Here is a 15,993-nt window from a genome sequence, read left to right as displayed (position 1 = left end):
CAACCTACCAGTGTCTTAAAGTTATTATGAAAATCAACCTTGCTTCCTGTAAAACAGGCTAGAATTGATGAATAGTTTCAGACCCATATAAACAAATCCTAAGTTTATGAGTATGTTCTATTGGATGGAAAGTGTCCTTCTAGCTAACAACTCCATTTAAGAAATTTCCCAAAGAATCTATCAATGCATAAAATAGTCAACAATATTTTTACATGAGCAAATTTTTCTGTAAACCACTTGCACTATTGAGGCATTAGGAAAGGGAAGGGAAGCCTTTGTTTCTATCTTTGAGAATCTCACTATGTGGGCATGATAGTTTTATGCTACATGTGGTAAATATTTTTGAGTTGGTTAGTCATTTTCCACTATGTGCTTCTGCTGGCCCTGTCCCCCAAATCCCCAGTGCAACATTGTGGACATGTGACCAAAGCCCATGAAAAAAAAAATTAAATCCAGTTTCATTTTTTCTTTACAAATAGGATCTTTCTTCTGTCTTCTCTCCCAAGAGGAGCCCTCACTTCCCCACCATGCTTTGTTTTCTAATTGCTGTTTATTTCTGTGAATTCGAATTTCTTTCTTCTATTTTTTTCCAAAATGTTATGTTTCCTTTATTCAATGAATGTATTAAGAGATTTTTATGGGAAAGGTACCATGCCAGACATCGTTGGCTACAGAAGTGAATAGTATCAGGACATAGTCTCTCACATAAGAAGCTTATAGTCTAAATGAGGAACCAACATACCTATGTACAACCCACTATGATACAAAGTAGATGGGTTTGGGACTGGTGGGGGTGAGCATAGAAGAAAGGTATTGGATAAGTTGAATTTGAGATCTTGGTGTAGTATCAAAAAAGATACTCCACTGGTAGTAAGCAATGAGAGGCTTGAATTTGAGGGGAATGATAGGGCTGAAAATAAATACATTTCAGAATAATCTATATAGAGGTGGTGACTGAAGCAATGAAATCAGATTAGAACATGATTTCTCAACCATGGCACCACTGAAGTTTTTTTTTCAGATAATTCTTCATTGTTGGGGGCTGTCCTGTGCATTGTAGCATGTTTAGGTGACAACCCAAAATGTCTCCAGACATTGCCAAATGTCTTCAAGGGGCAAAATTGGCCCTGGTTGAGAACCACTGGATTAGAAAGACAAAGAGATGGTGTAAAAGATGAAAAGAAGATTATAAAGGACAAAATTTGGTGAAATAAGTTTATGGGGTAAGAGGAAGAAGAGAAGAACAAAAAAGACACAGAAAAGAGATGCTCATTGAAGCCATAGTTACTGTCCTAAAAGTCTAGGGGAAGGAAAAGGCTTCAGTTTTATGAATAAAGGTCAATCTGGGTGAATAATTAATATGTGTACACACACATCCAAAGACATGGCACGTCCCTTGTATGTAAACACACAAGATGCATGGATGCATAGATCAGAAGTATATATTAGAAGAAAGAAAGAATATTTTCCTAAACTCTTTTTTTATTTGTTCTTCTCATTTAGGAAGACTGTCCAATTTTACCAAATATTTGCAAATCTCACATCATTTCTTTCTGAAAAGAGGTTTAAGTCAGAACCAATAAAATTGGAAATAACTACAACTGTCTGCTTCCTTCTCCCCTTCCATGTCACTCGCATCCCCCATAACTTAGGCTTCCAATGTGCTCAGACTCTCTTCCATCTCCCCTAATAAGCAATAATAACCTCAAGAAAGATTTAGATAAACTCAATTCTATATGGCTGTCAATCATTGGAAAGGCTGACTGTGTCTCCACGTCTAATGTTTACAAGTTAAAGGGAGAAAATTCTTATTCTATTTAAGCCAAAGAAGTGGAAATCTAAATCCCTAAATTTGTAATTTTAGTAATCACTAAACCTTGGGAGAAAACTTTGTTGTTGTTGTTGCTGTTGCTGTTGTTGGAGGTGCCTTCCCAGAAGCCTAGAAATGGACCACCTTTGTAGCTCTGGTACGTCCAGAAGGCTAGAACCATTGCTCCTGCTTAGGGGTCCTTTACACCAACTGGAAGAATCTCCTCATCTAGTCAAACCATGTCCCTACTTTTGTGGAGAGAGGGCATCTAGGATTCCCAGCCAGAAAGTAATCCCAGTGAATGAGGTGCACAGCCTAGGCACGTGCAGGAAACAGGCTTAGGGTGGAAGAGTCAGGCAGGAAGATCATTCCTGTGACTATCATCCTCAATGCCTTGCGAAACCAAGGATAAAACATGCCATATATAATGGGATTGAAAGTGGAGTTGAAATAACCCAGCCAGAGGAAGACATTGTACAAATCCTCTGGGGTTGTGAAATTAACGAAAGGGTCTGTGATGGTCAAGACAAAGAAGGGCAGCCAGCACAGCACGAACACTCCCATGACTATGCTGAGGGTCTTGGTGGCCTTGCTTTCTCTTTTGGATGATGCCTTCATTTTGCTTTCTGTCCCAGCTTGTTTTGTTCTAGGACCTGTGCCAATTTGCTTAGCGTGCTTCCTGGCCACTGTGAAAATGTGTATGTAGATCCCCACCATGACTGTCCCAGGGAGAAAGAAAGCTATGAAAGAGGCCAGTACCCCCCAGAGCTTGTTAAATATCAACACACACAAACCTGTGCAGTCAATGGCTGCAACAAAATCTTCTGTACCAATTGTGTTTAATTCCGAGAACACCAGGCCGAAGGCAAAAACGAGGGGAATGGCCCAACTGATGAGTAGAAAGACCTCTATAACAGGGATGGTAATTTTGGTGACATAATGCAGTGGGTCACAAACAGCATAGTAGCGGTCCACTGAGATGAAGCAGAGGTGAAAGATGGAGGTGGTGCAGAGCATGATGTCGCAGCAGCTGTGGACTTTGCAAAAGAGGTCTCCAAAGTACCAGCAGGAATCAATGGACCGGATCATACTGAAGGGCATGACCACACAGCTTAACAAAAAGTCAGTGGTGGCCATGGAGAGGATCAGGAAGTTGGTTGGGGAGTGGAGCTGCTTGAAGTGAGCAATGGAAATGATCACGACCACGTTGCCCAGCATGGTCATCACTATAGCCCCGATCATGATCACGTACATGGCCCAGACACTTGGCACAGACCTCACGTTTCTAGGGCACGAATTATTAACCAAAGCAAAGCAAAACTGTACTTCCGGGGGATTCCAGAGGGCAGGTGGATACATCGTCTTTGTCCAGTGAGTACTTCCTCTTTTTTCTGTGTAAGAAAGAAGAAAAACAGTAACAGTCATGGGCAGGACAACTTTTTACAGGGCCCAGCTAGCCTGCATTTCCAAACCAAGTTTGAATTCTCTACCGACCAGGAGCACTGCTTCCTGAAACTTCATGTGCACAGAAATCACCTAGAGATCTTTTTAAAGCACAGATTTTGACTCTGAGGTAGAGCTGAGAGTCTGCATTTCTCTCAGCTCTCAGGAAATGCCAATGCTGTTAGTCCAAGGCCTCTTTGAATAGGAAGGGGTTAAAGAAAACAATTCATATTCAGTCATCCAGCGTATAAGTAACGCAAGTGAATGCACGTTCCATTTGCACTAACATGTAGCCCTTACTCGAATTCCATATTCACGGCAGATCAAGAATATTTCCTGTCTCACTTTACATTAGCCAGATTTTTTTGGATAAAAGCCCCTCAAGAATTATCAAGAACTGTGGAACTATTATTTAATGTTCAGCTTAAGCAATAATTATGATCTGAAAATTATGCTGCTTCTTTCTTTAAAAAAATTTCTCTGTGGGCATTTGTTTTGTCAATGCTTTTGATCCTGTCACTTATTACGTGCTATTCGATTAAGGAAACATTTCTGTTTCCAACGTGAAGAAGAGTTTTTAGAACTTAGAGCAATATTATGGCAAACTAAATACATGCTAAAGATGACAAGGTTATACATGAAAAAAAAATGATGAAAAATACCTCAAATAATAGATTTTGTAAATCTCATGGGTTTTCTCCTTTCACTTAGCAGATGCATTCATGATTCCAAATTCAGGTCAAAGTCCCCTTGTCCTCGTGTTTCAAGTTTTACATTTGGTAACAAACATGAAACATGTGAGTGTTTATTGTTAAATCTGTCATTTCCAATCATTTATGTTGTTGCCTTTATAATGTGAAAATAAGGGGACTGACTCACCCGGGAGTATGACATGGGTTTTTTATTTGCTTTTCCAGTGTCAGAGTTGGACGTGCAATTCTGCTGACCAACGGCAAGCATTTGTGAGATCTAAGGCCAGTTGAAGTGGACTTTGGCCAGAGTATAGACTAAACCTCACTGGTCTGTTGGGGAAATGGACCCAGAAGCAGCACATCCTCACCAGACTTGCTTGAAAAAGATATTAATGAGAATACAAGCACCTTTGAAAATAACAGTTCCACTATTTGCTAGAGTAGCCCAGCAGTTATTTCCAATGGCGTTGTATTGTTTGAAATCTTAACATTATGGCACATTTTATTTGATCTGGATATAGTAATTTAATTCATCAGATTACACTTTAGATATTTTTTTAACTGTACCAATTAAATGTTATGTAATTGAGTTGAACTTGCGGAACCAAACCATAGGGAAGTAAAACATAAGAAAGACAAAGAATCATTCAGCTCCTTTATAAAGTACAGACTATCGATCAGAACGCACAGCGCAAATTATTTTATCACTTGTCAGTTTGATTCCTAAGCTCTAAGAGGGTGAAAATAATAAAAACTTAAACACCTAATTAAATCAAAATTTAAATTCTTTTGAAAAATTTAAAATTCTTTTGAAAATTATTTCTAAAGATAGCTAACAACTACCACAAAATCACTTAAGCACTTGTCACTATATATCCATAGATATAACATTCCCCATGCAAAATAGTATACTTCATTATGTAGTTTTTGAAGCTTTAAATTTCATTTAAAAAAACCTAATCCTAAGTTTATATAGTGAATTTCTTTAAAAAAAAAACATGGAATGAAACAACTTCTAGAAATGAACAGTATTCTCTCATGTTCCTGTTGCATAGTTCAATATACAGAAGAATATTTAAACATTTAAGTGTTAGATGAAGACAAGAAGACAGACACACATGTTTATTTTAAAAATTACTACATAGGTGAATTATCAAGGTAATGTCAAAGATAAGAATAACTTTAAACCCATATCTTAAGCTCTTGGCCAAAAATTAAGATTATAAAAACAAGTAACCAAACACGAATATGACTGCTGGCATGCTACTTTGTTAAAAGGGAATTGTTAGGAAATCAAATTGAGTTAGAATTTTGTTTGTTACATAAAAAAACTAACTGGATAGAGATTCCTTTTCTTTGGAGAGTCACCTTCAAAAAAGATAAACATAGCAATTTTTTAATAAAATAAAGTTAACCTTTTTATGATATCACTTTTATCATTGAACATTGTTTTATCGTTTTCTCTCTTTGCCAATAACATTTCCCCAAATGTCAGCAACAAAGGACTAAATTGATTACAACATTGCAAACAATCATCTAAGGAAAGCATAGGAAAGTTATTTCTTCTAGAAGGTAGAAAGAAACATTTGCTAACATTTCTATAGAGGAGAAGAGCGAGAACTGTATAGTTTTTTCATTCAAATTTAGTTCTTTAAGGGAAAAGATTACAGACTAATGAAACAGACTAAGGCCTCTGAACTAATGATCATGAAAATGTAAAAGCTTTTCAGAATTTCAAGAAAAAAAAAGAAATGAGGCAATAATTTTTTCCTTAAGTACTAAATGCCTACAATTATATGAGTATATGTGTATTTCTCTCAAATAAGAAGGAGAAATATTTAACAAGTTCAATAAGGCATTGTAAATAAATGGAAAAAATTAGGAGAGAGATAAAACACCTCTTTTATCAGGCATGATTTTTTTTTTCTTACTGGTTACATAGCTCAAACACTCCACTTCTGGGGTTATTTCAGCAAAACTAATGATTTTTATCTTACTTTGATATATCTCACTCATACAATAGTTCCTAAGAAGGAAAAGGAGATTATTTGTGAATTAGATTTAAAAAAGACCTGCCGTGGGTCTTTCTGTCATTGTCCTCTTTAGAATCTCAGTGATTTTTAAAAAAATGATCCAGATAGTTTTATAAGTCAGTATTTTAAGTGTGGTTTCTTTCAACATGCCCAAATAGCAAGTAAACAAAGAAAAAAATAAATCTAGCTGACTTGTTTTTCTCCTAATAGTCTCCTCCGGTAGATCAAAATTTGGCTAATTAGGTCATTTGGAGTTAACATCATCGGCTGTGCTATGATTTCTTACCAGGCTCTCTCGCTCTCCTCCCTGCTCATTTCCCTCCAGTAAATGCACTTAGCCCCACTCTACTGTAGGTAGACTTCTTGCAGACTGTGCTGTCATCAGTATTTATGCACAAAATATGCCCCTTGAGGCAGCAGTACCTTGTGTCCTGATTTTGACAGGTGTCCTTTCACAACCTTCACCGCGTTGCTAGCAAGAGATTACAGTAAGTCACCAGAGAATTGGCTCTGGGCAGGGGAATCAGTTTTGTGCTATCATTGTTATGACCTCAGAGAGATAACATGGACTAGCCCCACACAAGGCCAGAGATAGGGAAGAACACAAAAGAGAGAAGGAGAGAGAGTAATGGGGAGAGAGGAAGGGAAGGAGGGAGGGAGGAAAGAGAAAATTTAATTCCCATCTAACACAAACTCATTCCACTTATTACCAAATGCTACATAATGTTTTCAAATAGTGAATTCTTTAATCTCCAGTGAAAGTTTGTCTCAAAATTTCTATCTTTTCCTTTTGCTACAATGCACAAGTCAGTGATATTCCTTCATACTGCAGTTCCTTAAATCTACAGTTTTTTAAATAAAGGTCCTATCCCACCTAAAAAACAAAAACGATGTTTGGAAACAACTGGGATGAAAAGTGGAATCTTCCATCACCACGTGGGTATTTTTGTGATCACTGGGGAAAGTGTTTCCATCAATGTGCCATAGTTCCAGACACTCAGCTTGAAGTAGTTTATATTGATAATTTTATCATCCGTCAAGACCACAAAATCATCATATTTAAATCCATAATGCTTTAGAGAACATGGAAGCTTACATATTTATAAAAATAGAATCAAATTATTCACATTTAAATCAACTGGTAAAATCTCACTGCATTACATTCTCTGAGACTTTCTTCATAAAATTAAATGCCCTGGTGAATGGAGATGGCTGGAAGATGCTGGGTTTCCTTTTTATGTTCACCTGCGTTAACAAAACTTCTCTTTCCAAACTTCTTTCCAGATGGAGAACTAATTACTTTACAGCATATTTTTATAAATTTTGATTGCTTCAATTAGAGTCCAGTCAGGAAAATTAGAAAGAAATTAATTTGGGAAATTGTTTTGAAAGATATTTGAGAACTAAAAAGGCAAAACAAACAAAAACAAAACAACATACACTGAGGTTAACACTAACAGTAACTGTAGGAAGCGTCTACCCGCTAGGGTGGGGACTAAGGCAGTGGTGAGGTCAGAGCATGGAAGCACAGACCAGGCGCCCTCAGAATGGCTTCTCAGACTTCTGAGGTGGGGACGCTACAGCTGGTTCCTCAGGAGCCTGGAAAGAATCCTCTTATGGAGGCGAATTGTCATTATTATCATTTTGGTATCAATTATTTTACCAAAGGGCTGGTTCGTTACATTACATTTACAAATCTTCCTTGAGGGAATGGATCTATTAATGGCTTTAGGAATTAGACCAAGTTCAGGCCCAGACAAGAACTCAAATGTTTCAATGGTGTTTGGCTGAATAAAAGCTTCTTCGTGAACTTCCAACCTGACAAAGCATAATGCACAGGCTCTGAATTCTCGAACCCTATGGTCCTCAACCCCTAGGCCTGGCCTGAGTTCCGCATCTCTGCCCCTTCCCCTAACCCCGCCATGAAACCAGTCCCTGGGTAGATGCCCAACAATGCTATTGTAGGGTCGAATGGTATTTCTATTTCTAGCTGTTTAAGGTATCTACCCAAAAGAACATAAGACATTCTATTATAAAGACATCTGTACCTGAATGTTTATAGCAGCACAATTCACTATTGCATGGTCATGGAAACTACCCAAGAGCCCATCAATTCATGAGTGGATAATTAAAATGTGGTATATGCTCACAATGGAATATTACTCAATCCTAAGAAATGACGGTGAGCTAGCACCGTTTATGCTATCCTGGATTAAGCTTAAGCCCGTTATCCAAAGTGAGGCGACACAAGACATGGAAAATGGGCTCTACATCTACTCGCCATCAAATTGGTACTGACTGATTAAAACTATGGTTTTCAAATGGTGGCAATGCTCACCAGGGATTGGGGGGGGAGGCCCAATCTTAGGGAGGTGGCGAGTATTTTGGAGGGGAAGGGCATAACTCTAACCCTTCTTAGGGAGAGGCAAAGATATACAATGTAACCAAAATGTCAAAAAAAATTTAAAAAGACAGACAAAAAAAAATCAAAACAAAACTTTTTATTGGGTGGTGGGCAGGCGGTAGGGGGGAGGAGGAAAGGGGTGTATGCTTCCATAACGTGTGTGGTGCACACCACCGGGGGATTGGACAGGGGGGCAGGGGCAATATTTGTATTGTACAGGGGGAGGGAAGGGGGGCAGGGGCAATATTTGTAACCCTAACAATATTTGTACCTCCATAATATGATGAAATAAGTAAAAAAAAAATATATATATATATATCATTCAAAACACTAAAAAAAAAAAAAACAGTCCCTGGTGCTAAAAAGGTTGGGGACCTCTGCAAACCCATTGTCTCAAGGAGCTGCTCTGACAGTTCTCTGCTGGGGCTCTATGGAGAATAAAATGACTTTAAAGTCCCAGGGCTTAATTATTTCTAAAAGTAGGAACTACAAATTTTAATTTGCAAAAGAAAAGATAATTACATGCTTTGGACATTTAAAAGACGTCTTTCCTTGGCGTTACTCTTTCAGTAACCACTCAAAACTGTTTATCCTCCAAGAAGAATGAAGTAATATAAAATAAAAGTGAAAGAATAAAGTAAATGAAGGAAAGAAAGAAAGAATACCAGAACAACGGATACTCATAAACTGAACACTTGAATTTGTAATAGATTTTTCTCCTGTACCAAATAACAAATAAATTTGGATTAAATACAAAATTCAAATGATTCATGTCAGATTTATATACTTTATTGGTCAAAGTCTTACAAAATATGTGTTCATATAGGGAAGACAGGGGTGAACGAGTAATTGGGGGGGCAAAATTCCTTCAGAGGAGTGTGGAGCTGGGAGGAAGGATTAAATGTGGAAGTACAAAGAAAGACCAAGCTGGGCATGTACAGAGCTTGACGCCTTTGGGAGGAATTTCGAAACACTACCTCAGAGCAATGAAAAGCTACATTCGTCAGATGTCCAACAGGAAACAGATGGCACAATCAACCTGGGTGATTGAGGAGAGTTTAGTAACTCTACTGGTAACTATTAACAAGGGCATGGCAGTGTTTGAGGAAAGCAACAAGAAGCAGCCCAGAACCCATGGGGACAGCAACAGCAACAGTGGGGAAGCCCCACCCTAGCTAGACTAGAAGTGGCAGGGGAAGGGAGCAGTTATAGGAATTCCAAGAGGGTGGCTGTGTGGAGGGGGACTCCAGGTGGCCTTTTCTGGAGGAACACAGCCAGCCTGGGGTAAGTTGGCAGAAAGGTTGCCTAATGTCACCCCCCTTCCATCCACTGATCTCCTGGAGGTTCTCCCTTGGGTGAACTGCCATCTTAAACCCCAGGCAAGGGAATTCCTCAGCCAGTCTATGCAGGTCAGCCTCCTGCACAAAATGAGTGGAGAAGCCCAGAGAGGAGGAAAATAAATGATCTAGCATAGAATCTATTCGAGATATTTAAGAGAAAAGTATCAATGTTGGAAAACTGGGCGGAGTAGATTGGAAAGCAGTGGACCTGGAGTCACGAAGACTAGTTAACATGGGTGGGAGGGGAGGCATGTGTTACAGATGAATCTCTAAATAAATCCCTTTATATCCTTCACTGAGTACTCAAGGTGTGTTTCAATGACTATACACAGGCTCCATATAGCTGTACAGCTACATGTTTTGTGCAGCTAGCCAGCTAGGTCTATCCAAATATGTTCTCCCATTTTTACCTAGGTAGGCTTACATCTACGCAGTCCTCAGTCTAACAACCATGCACCAGTGTCCCCTATGTGCTTTCTTTCCTCTTTCAACCCTCCAGTGCTGCTGCTATGAGAAGCACAGGGACCTACACAAGCACGTACACACACACATGCACGTACACACACACAATCACGTGCACACACACACAGAAGTTTTTAGAGTGGAGAAATAGGTCAGAAGTAGAGAAACAGATGAGAATTCTAAAAGCAGACATTGAGAGGAGGCCAAAAGTAGAAGAATCTCTGGGCACGAGCTGTCTGTGACTGCCGAAGTGGGGCAGGTCAATTTTGATGACCTCAGCCTGTGAAGGAAGGCATGGCTGGTGATGTCTACTCTCCTGTGCGACTCTCAGGACGAAGGAGCCTTGCGGTGTTTCTCATGCTAATGTCTCTTCCTAGACAGAGACTAAATTGTTCACTTCAAGATCAGCAGTTAGACTGGATCATCTTTTAGTAAACAAGAAAATATTTCACTGCTGTCAGTTATGCATTTATTAGACACATTTACTCGAGGAGAGGGAATGAAGACTATAAAGACAGTGACAGGGAGGTAGCCCTTACTGAATCCTGTTGCTCTTCAAGGTAATTTCCCATGGTTGGATCTAGGAGAAAGAGTGTCTGAGTATTGGGAGAGAGGGACTTAGAAGAAAGACAAGGAAAAGGCAACATTAAGTTAACCTATTTCAAAGTTTGACCTAAGGCAGAACTTGGATTCCAGAAAGGAGGAACAGTCTACCCTCCTCCTGCTCCTCATTCTCCTTCCCACACCATAATCCCAGGTAGGAGGGGATGTGGACATGATCGTATGCGGGATCATATACTTCCCAATCGATGAAATAAAAGGTTGTCTCTTACTGTTTCACCAAAAAATCACTGGAAGGGTTTTTACCCAATATTAACAATCTGACTTTTATCCTAGGAATTGTGGTGTGGGTGCAATTGTTTTGGCGGGGCACTGGGGAGACTTTCAGAGAAAGCAGCTGGAACAAGTACAAGGAGAGGCCTTGTGATTGCTGGCTGATCATGTAGACATACCACGCAGATTAAGATGCTAGACACAGGAAACAGAAAGTCATTTCAAGCATAAATGATAAAGAGAAAAATCACAAGGGTAAAAGCTCAAATTTCTCATAATGATTTGTAATCAATCTGCTGCTCCTGTGGGTAACTCTTGGTAGTGAGCCTGAGGGTTTTAGGAAGTAACTGAATAATTTGTATAATGATGGGTAATGCTTCTCCCAAGCCACATGATAAGGTGGCCCTCTAGTTGATAATAAAGGCCAACCTTAAGTCACCCTTCCTCATAGCGGTAGATCTGCAGGTCACAGTGAACTTCCCTTTTCTGAATTCCTAGAGTGGAATCAAATAGGAATAAAAACCACAAACACTTTATTTTTAAAATTCTTATATTGGTCTTCAATTGCTTCATGTATGTAAATCTAGCCCAACCTATTCTAAACTATGTTTTATATTTCTTTTGTACATTTTCCATACCAGTCGGAGGTGAATGTGGATTGGAACATAGCTAACAATTAAGAAATGATGGGTTTATTTATTGACCCATCAAAGCTACGGAATGTAGCTTTTGTGCAGGTTACAGAACACTTACCTAGATTACTGAAATTTGATAGGATAAGGTTTGCAGTGATCTGGGAGCTTAAGGTATGTTCTGCAGGTCAAAATAATAACAATTTCATTTTCAATATTCTATTCATTTTCATAATGGCTTTTTATTAATGTGCTTCAGGAAACAGCTTCGCAGTTTCTGAATGAGAGCTAAATATTTTTCCTGACACTATGTATTTGAGAGCTTTCCGAAACCATGGATAAAAAAAGCCATGAATAAGAGGGTTGCAAGTGGAGTTGAAGTACCCAAGCCACACTAAAAGATCAAGTATTATTATGGGAGTGGAATAGCCTAAATATGGGTCGATCAAAACAGCAAGAAAACAAGGCAACCAGCAAGCCAGAAATACCCCCATTACTATACCCAGAGTCTTAGCTGCTTTCCTGTCCTTTTTCTTAGAAAGGTTTTTTTTCTCTTCCCCCTGTGTGTTTTCAGGCATATTACTGATGACTCTAGCATGTCGTTTGGAAACAATAAAGATCTTGCTGTAAATACCAACCATGATGGAGCCAGGAGTAAAGAAACATGTGGTGAACAATATTGTCCCCCAAAATTTGTTGAAAGTAAGTGCACAGAAATTGAAACAAGCCACAAGTATCTCATAGCTCTGCATGCCAGAAACATTGGCCTCAGATAGAACTAAACCGAAAGAAAAAAGAGCTGGGGCCGACCAGCAAAATGCCAGCAGCCGCTTAATCGTGGAGGTTGTCATTGTGGTCGTGTAATGCAGAGGGTAACACACCGCGTAGAATCGATCAATAGCAATGGAGCAGAGGTGGAAGATGGAGGTCAGGCTCAGCATCATGTCAAAGCTTGCGTGGAATTTACAAAAGCCATCCCCGAAATACCAGCAGCTCTCCACTGAGCGCACCATGCTGTATGGCATAATGACAAAACCCAGCAGGAAGTCCGTGGTTGCCATGGAGAGGATCAGGAAGTTCGTAGGAGAATGAAGCTGTTTGAAATGTGATATGGAAATCATTATAACCAGATTCCCAAAAATAGTGATAATCATGGCTCCAGTCATAAGCAAATACATTATCATCCGCACGTGAAAAGGGCGATTGGTGGGAGGACAGGATTTATTTCCAAATTTTGGACAACTGGATAAGTCTTCTGGAATATAGGTTAGATCCATGGTGCTTTATCACTTCAAATTTCTTTCCAGGGGATGAGTCAATGTTTCTTCTCTTCTTAAAATGATTCCAGTAAATTGCAGCTCCTAATAGTACAATAAAGTTCAGTCATTTGTTATTAATCCACTTTGATGCTAATTTATTTAAATATTTAAAATTGTATCAACTGTGTTTGTTTTCTGAGTTATTTGCTGCATTAGAATGAGAAACTTAACTGCTTATTCTTTCCTTTGTTATTCTAGTTTATTGTATTTCATCCATCCATCCATTCATTCAACATGGGTTTATCTATTGACATAAGCTGACATCTGGTGCACCATAAAAATACTTAATACACTTAGAAAAATCACAATTTTCTTTATGCATTCTTTTAATAATTTGAAACCTTCATTTGGTAAAAGTCTAGAGATATTTTAACAGCTATAAATGGCATATGGCTGCTGAAATATACAGCACCACTAACAAGGCTGTAGAAAGCCATGTGCCTACAGGCTAAACCATGCACTTGAATCAATGCTTTGTAGCTTTTCTATATTTTACTCTGTTCCTCTCCTCCCCTCTCCTTCTCTCCTGTGTCCTCTCCTCTTTATTCTCCTTCCTGGTATTTCTTGAACCTTATAGCTTATCTGAGATTCTAACTAGTGGAGCTATGTCAGATGCTCCGTCTCCAAGGGACCCATAAGGATTATAAATTTTACAACACAGTCACAGCCACTCAAATCTCACCTGACTCCTATTGGTCACAGTGGGCCAAATAAAAGAGGTTGGACAGATTGTATAAATCCACATTTTTCAATAACTTGTTACTTTGGGATACACATCACCCTGGCAAACCACTCACTAATAGCCTTTAGATAAGTTTGACACAATACCTGTAACCAAGCATCAAGTCTACTTAGTGGACCACAGAACAACAGACACAATCTTGAGTGAATCAGACACAGGAGAAATTCTGGACCTATGTTGGATTCTCCCAAAACAGAGATTCAACTGCAGTTATACATTTGTACATATGTATACAAATGCTATATATTAGTATACATAGCAAGTTTATCTATTTAGGTTGATTCAATTTAGTTTTCCCTTTAGGACCCTAAGAGAGAGTAACAAAAAGACCCTTCCTTGTCTCAAGGTGTTAGAAGCTCCCTTCCTTTCTTTTGATTCTGTCATTCTTTCCTGCCTAAGGGGGAAGAAAAGGAAGCTCATTTGGACAAAAGAACCTGAATCATGTTAGTTAGAGATGCTTCTTTACTTCCAAGACACAGGAAAGTTTCTCTTTGGAAAGTCTTAGGAATCTCTTTTGAGCTGATTGTTCTATGTGACTCCCTTATCTGCTCTAGGTTAAAGGTTTACATCACTGTCTTCCAAAGAGGAAATAGCAAAAGAGCCTTGGATTGGGAGTTCTTCTCCTAGTCCAACTTCTGCCATCTGCCAGCTGTGAGCTCTCAGCAGCATGAGGTGTGCTGGACTAGAAGAGCCATACAAACACTGCCAGCTCTAAAAGTCTGTAAATCATTGGTAGCTGAAAAGTGGTTCATTTTAAATCATCTTTTTGTAAAGAAGTAGAAAACAGATAAGCAAAGAAACAAGATGAAAGAGAGATATGAAATAAAATTTGGGTCTCGAGGCAGAGATTGAGGGGTACTTTCAGTCCTGGAGTACATCTCATCAATACTGAATACTATTCAGCCATAAAAAAGAATGAAATCCCATCATTTGCATTAACACGGATAGAACTGGAGGACATTATGTTACATGAAATAAGCCAAGCACAGAATGACAAATATCACATGTTCTCCACCCATATGTGGGAGCTAAAAAAAAAAAAAATTGAACTCATAGAGATAGTAGCATGAATATGTACAGCTATTCTGTATCCATAATAATTAAAAACAAACAAATGTTTAAAAAGAATAATTGATGGATCTCAAGATAGCATATCCTAAAATATGGCACCTCAACATTTGAGAAAATAGCAGAAGTCAAAAGTTTACTCTGACCTCCATTCTTCTCCCCTGAAGCAGATCATAAAACAATTAACCAGCCTTCTTCTGAAGTAGGTCATAAGACCCTCGTGTGCCCAATACTCAGAGGAAAACAATGTCAAACAGAGACATCATGAAGAATCTGAACAAATAGGCCTTGTTAAGTTCCCTGCTGCCCCGGTTTATTATTACCATTGATCAGACTCTTCTGTCCTGCAATCATACTTCTGCATGACTGCCCATAAAAATGCACAGTTTCCCCTTCATTTCTGAGGGCTCCTGTGTCATGTAAAAATTAACGTTACATAAATTTGTATGCTTTTCTCTTGGTTAAAAAAATGATTTTAGATGTGTTTCTCTCCACTGTAGATGCTGCTCCACTCCTCGTTGCCTTTCTTTACTCTTTGATTTTCACCAAGGAAAAGTTGCGAGCATTTAGCCTGCCCCATCTTAGCATACTAGCGATAGCACTTGATAAATAATTGTTTGGTGTAATATCTGTGTTAAAATATACATGGACTCACATCTTGTCTTCTCTTGCCTTTACCTCCTAAAATAAACTCTCAGTAACAACGACCACTAACCAGACATATCTTTTTGATATACTACCAAGGGACAAGAAAGATGTCTATCTTGTTCACTCCTAGATATTCAGTATCTAGGTTAGTGCTTACAGGAGACACTAGAGACATATTTTTGAAGGAATAAATAGAAAGATACGTGGTAAATTATGATTGCTTTACAAAAAATTTGCATTGTTCCAATGAAAGCAATTGATTCAATGTGCTTAAAACTTTGCTGTAGATGAATAGACTAGTTCCAGGAGCACATTTCACGACAATTTCCTCTGATATTAAATTGTATCTGATGTTATTACAAAAGAATCCTTCCCAAAGTAGCATTTAGACAGGCAGAGCTGAGAGATTTAGTGTAGATACATTAATATTTTACTGATCGCTTAAGCATGAGAAGAGAATCAAAGATTCTGAGTCTGGATAGCAGTATGAAAGCGTTAGTAGAAGAAAACAAGACTGCTCAGTATTTCCGCTAAATGCACTTGGGAGGTGGTGGTGGTGATGTCAT

At 38.7% G+C, this 15,993-nt stretch overlaps 2 protein-coding genes across 2 annotated transcripts; both read right to left on the bottom strand.

Annotated features, from left to right (window-relative positions):
* Nucleotides 1–2,125: 2,125 nt before the first annotated feature.
* TAAR4 (trace amine-associated receptor 4) lies at nucleotides 2,126–3,169 on the bottom strand. The gene has a single exon (XM_012736545.2). It carries the CDS (start codon nucleotides 3,167–3,169, stop codon nucleotides 2,126–2,128), a length of 1,044 nt encoding a protein of 347 aa, XP_012591999.1.
* Nucleotides 3,170–11,873: 8,704 nt separating this feature from the next.
* On the bottom strand, nucleotides 11,874–12,953 carry TAAR3 (trace amine-associated receptor 3). The gene has a single exon (XM_012736550.2). The coding sequence runs from the start codon at nucleotides 12,925–12,927 to the stop codon at nucleotides 11,896–11,898; it is 1,032 nt and encodes a 343-aa protein (XP_012592004.1). The 5' UTR covers nucleotides 12,928–12,953; the 3' UTR covers nucleotides 11,874–11,895.
* Between the last annotated feature and the right edge of the window lie 3,040 nt (nucleotides 12,954–15,993).

The sequence above is a fragment of the Microcebus murinus genome, chromosome 5 (genome assembly GCF_040939455.1).
Source record: "Microcebus murinus isolate Inina chromosome 5, M.murinus_Inina_mat1.0, whole genome shotgun sequence".
NCBI lineage: Eukaryota > Metazoa > Chordata > Mammalia > Primates > Cheirogaleidae > Microcebus > Microcebus murinus.
Note: the sequence above shows the minus strand (reverse complement) of the source record. Positions and strands in the feature narration are given on the sequence as shown.

Bases quoted from the DNA above. Each gene is read 5' to 3' on its own strand.
- TAAR4 (XM_012736545.2), bottom strand. From the start codon at position 3,169: ATGTATCCACCTGCCCTCTGGAATCCCCCGGAAGTACAGTTTTGCTTT.
- TAAR3 (XM_012736550.2), bottom strand. From the start codon at position 12,927: ATGGATCTAACCTATATTCCAGAAGACTTATCCAGTTGTCCAAAATTT.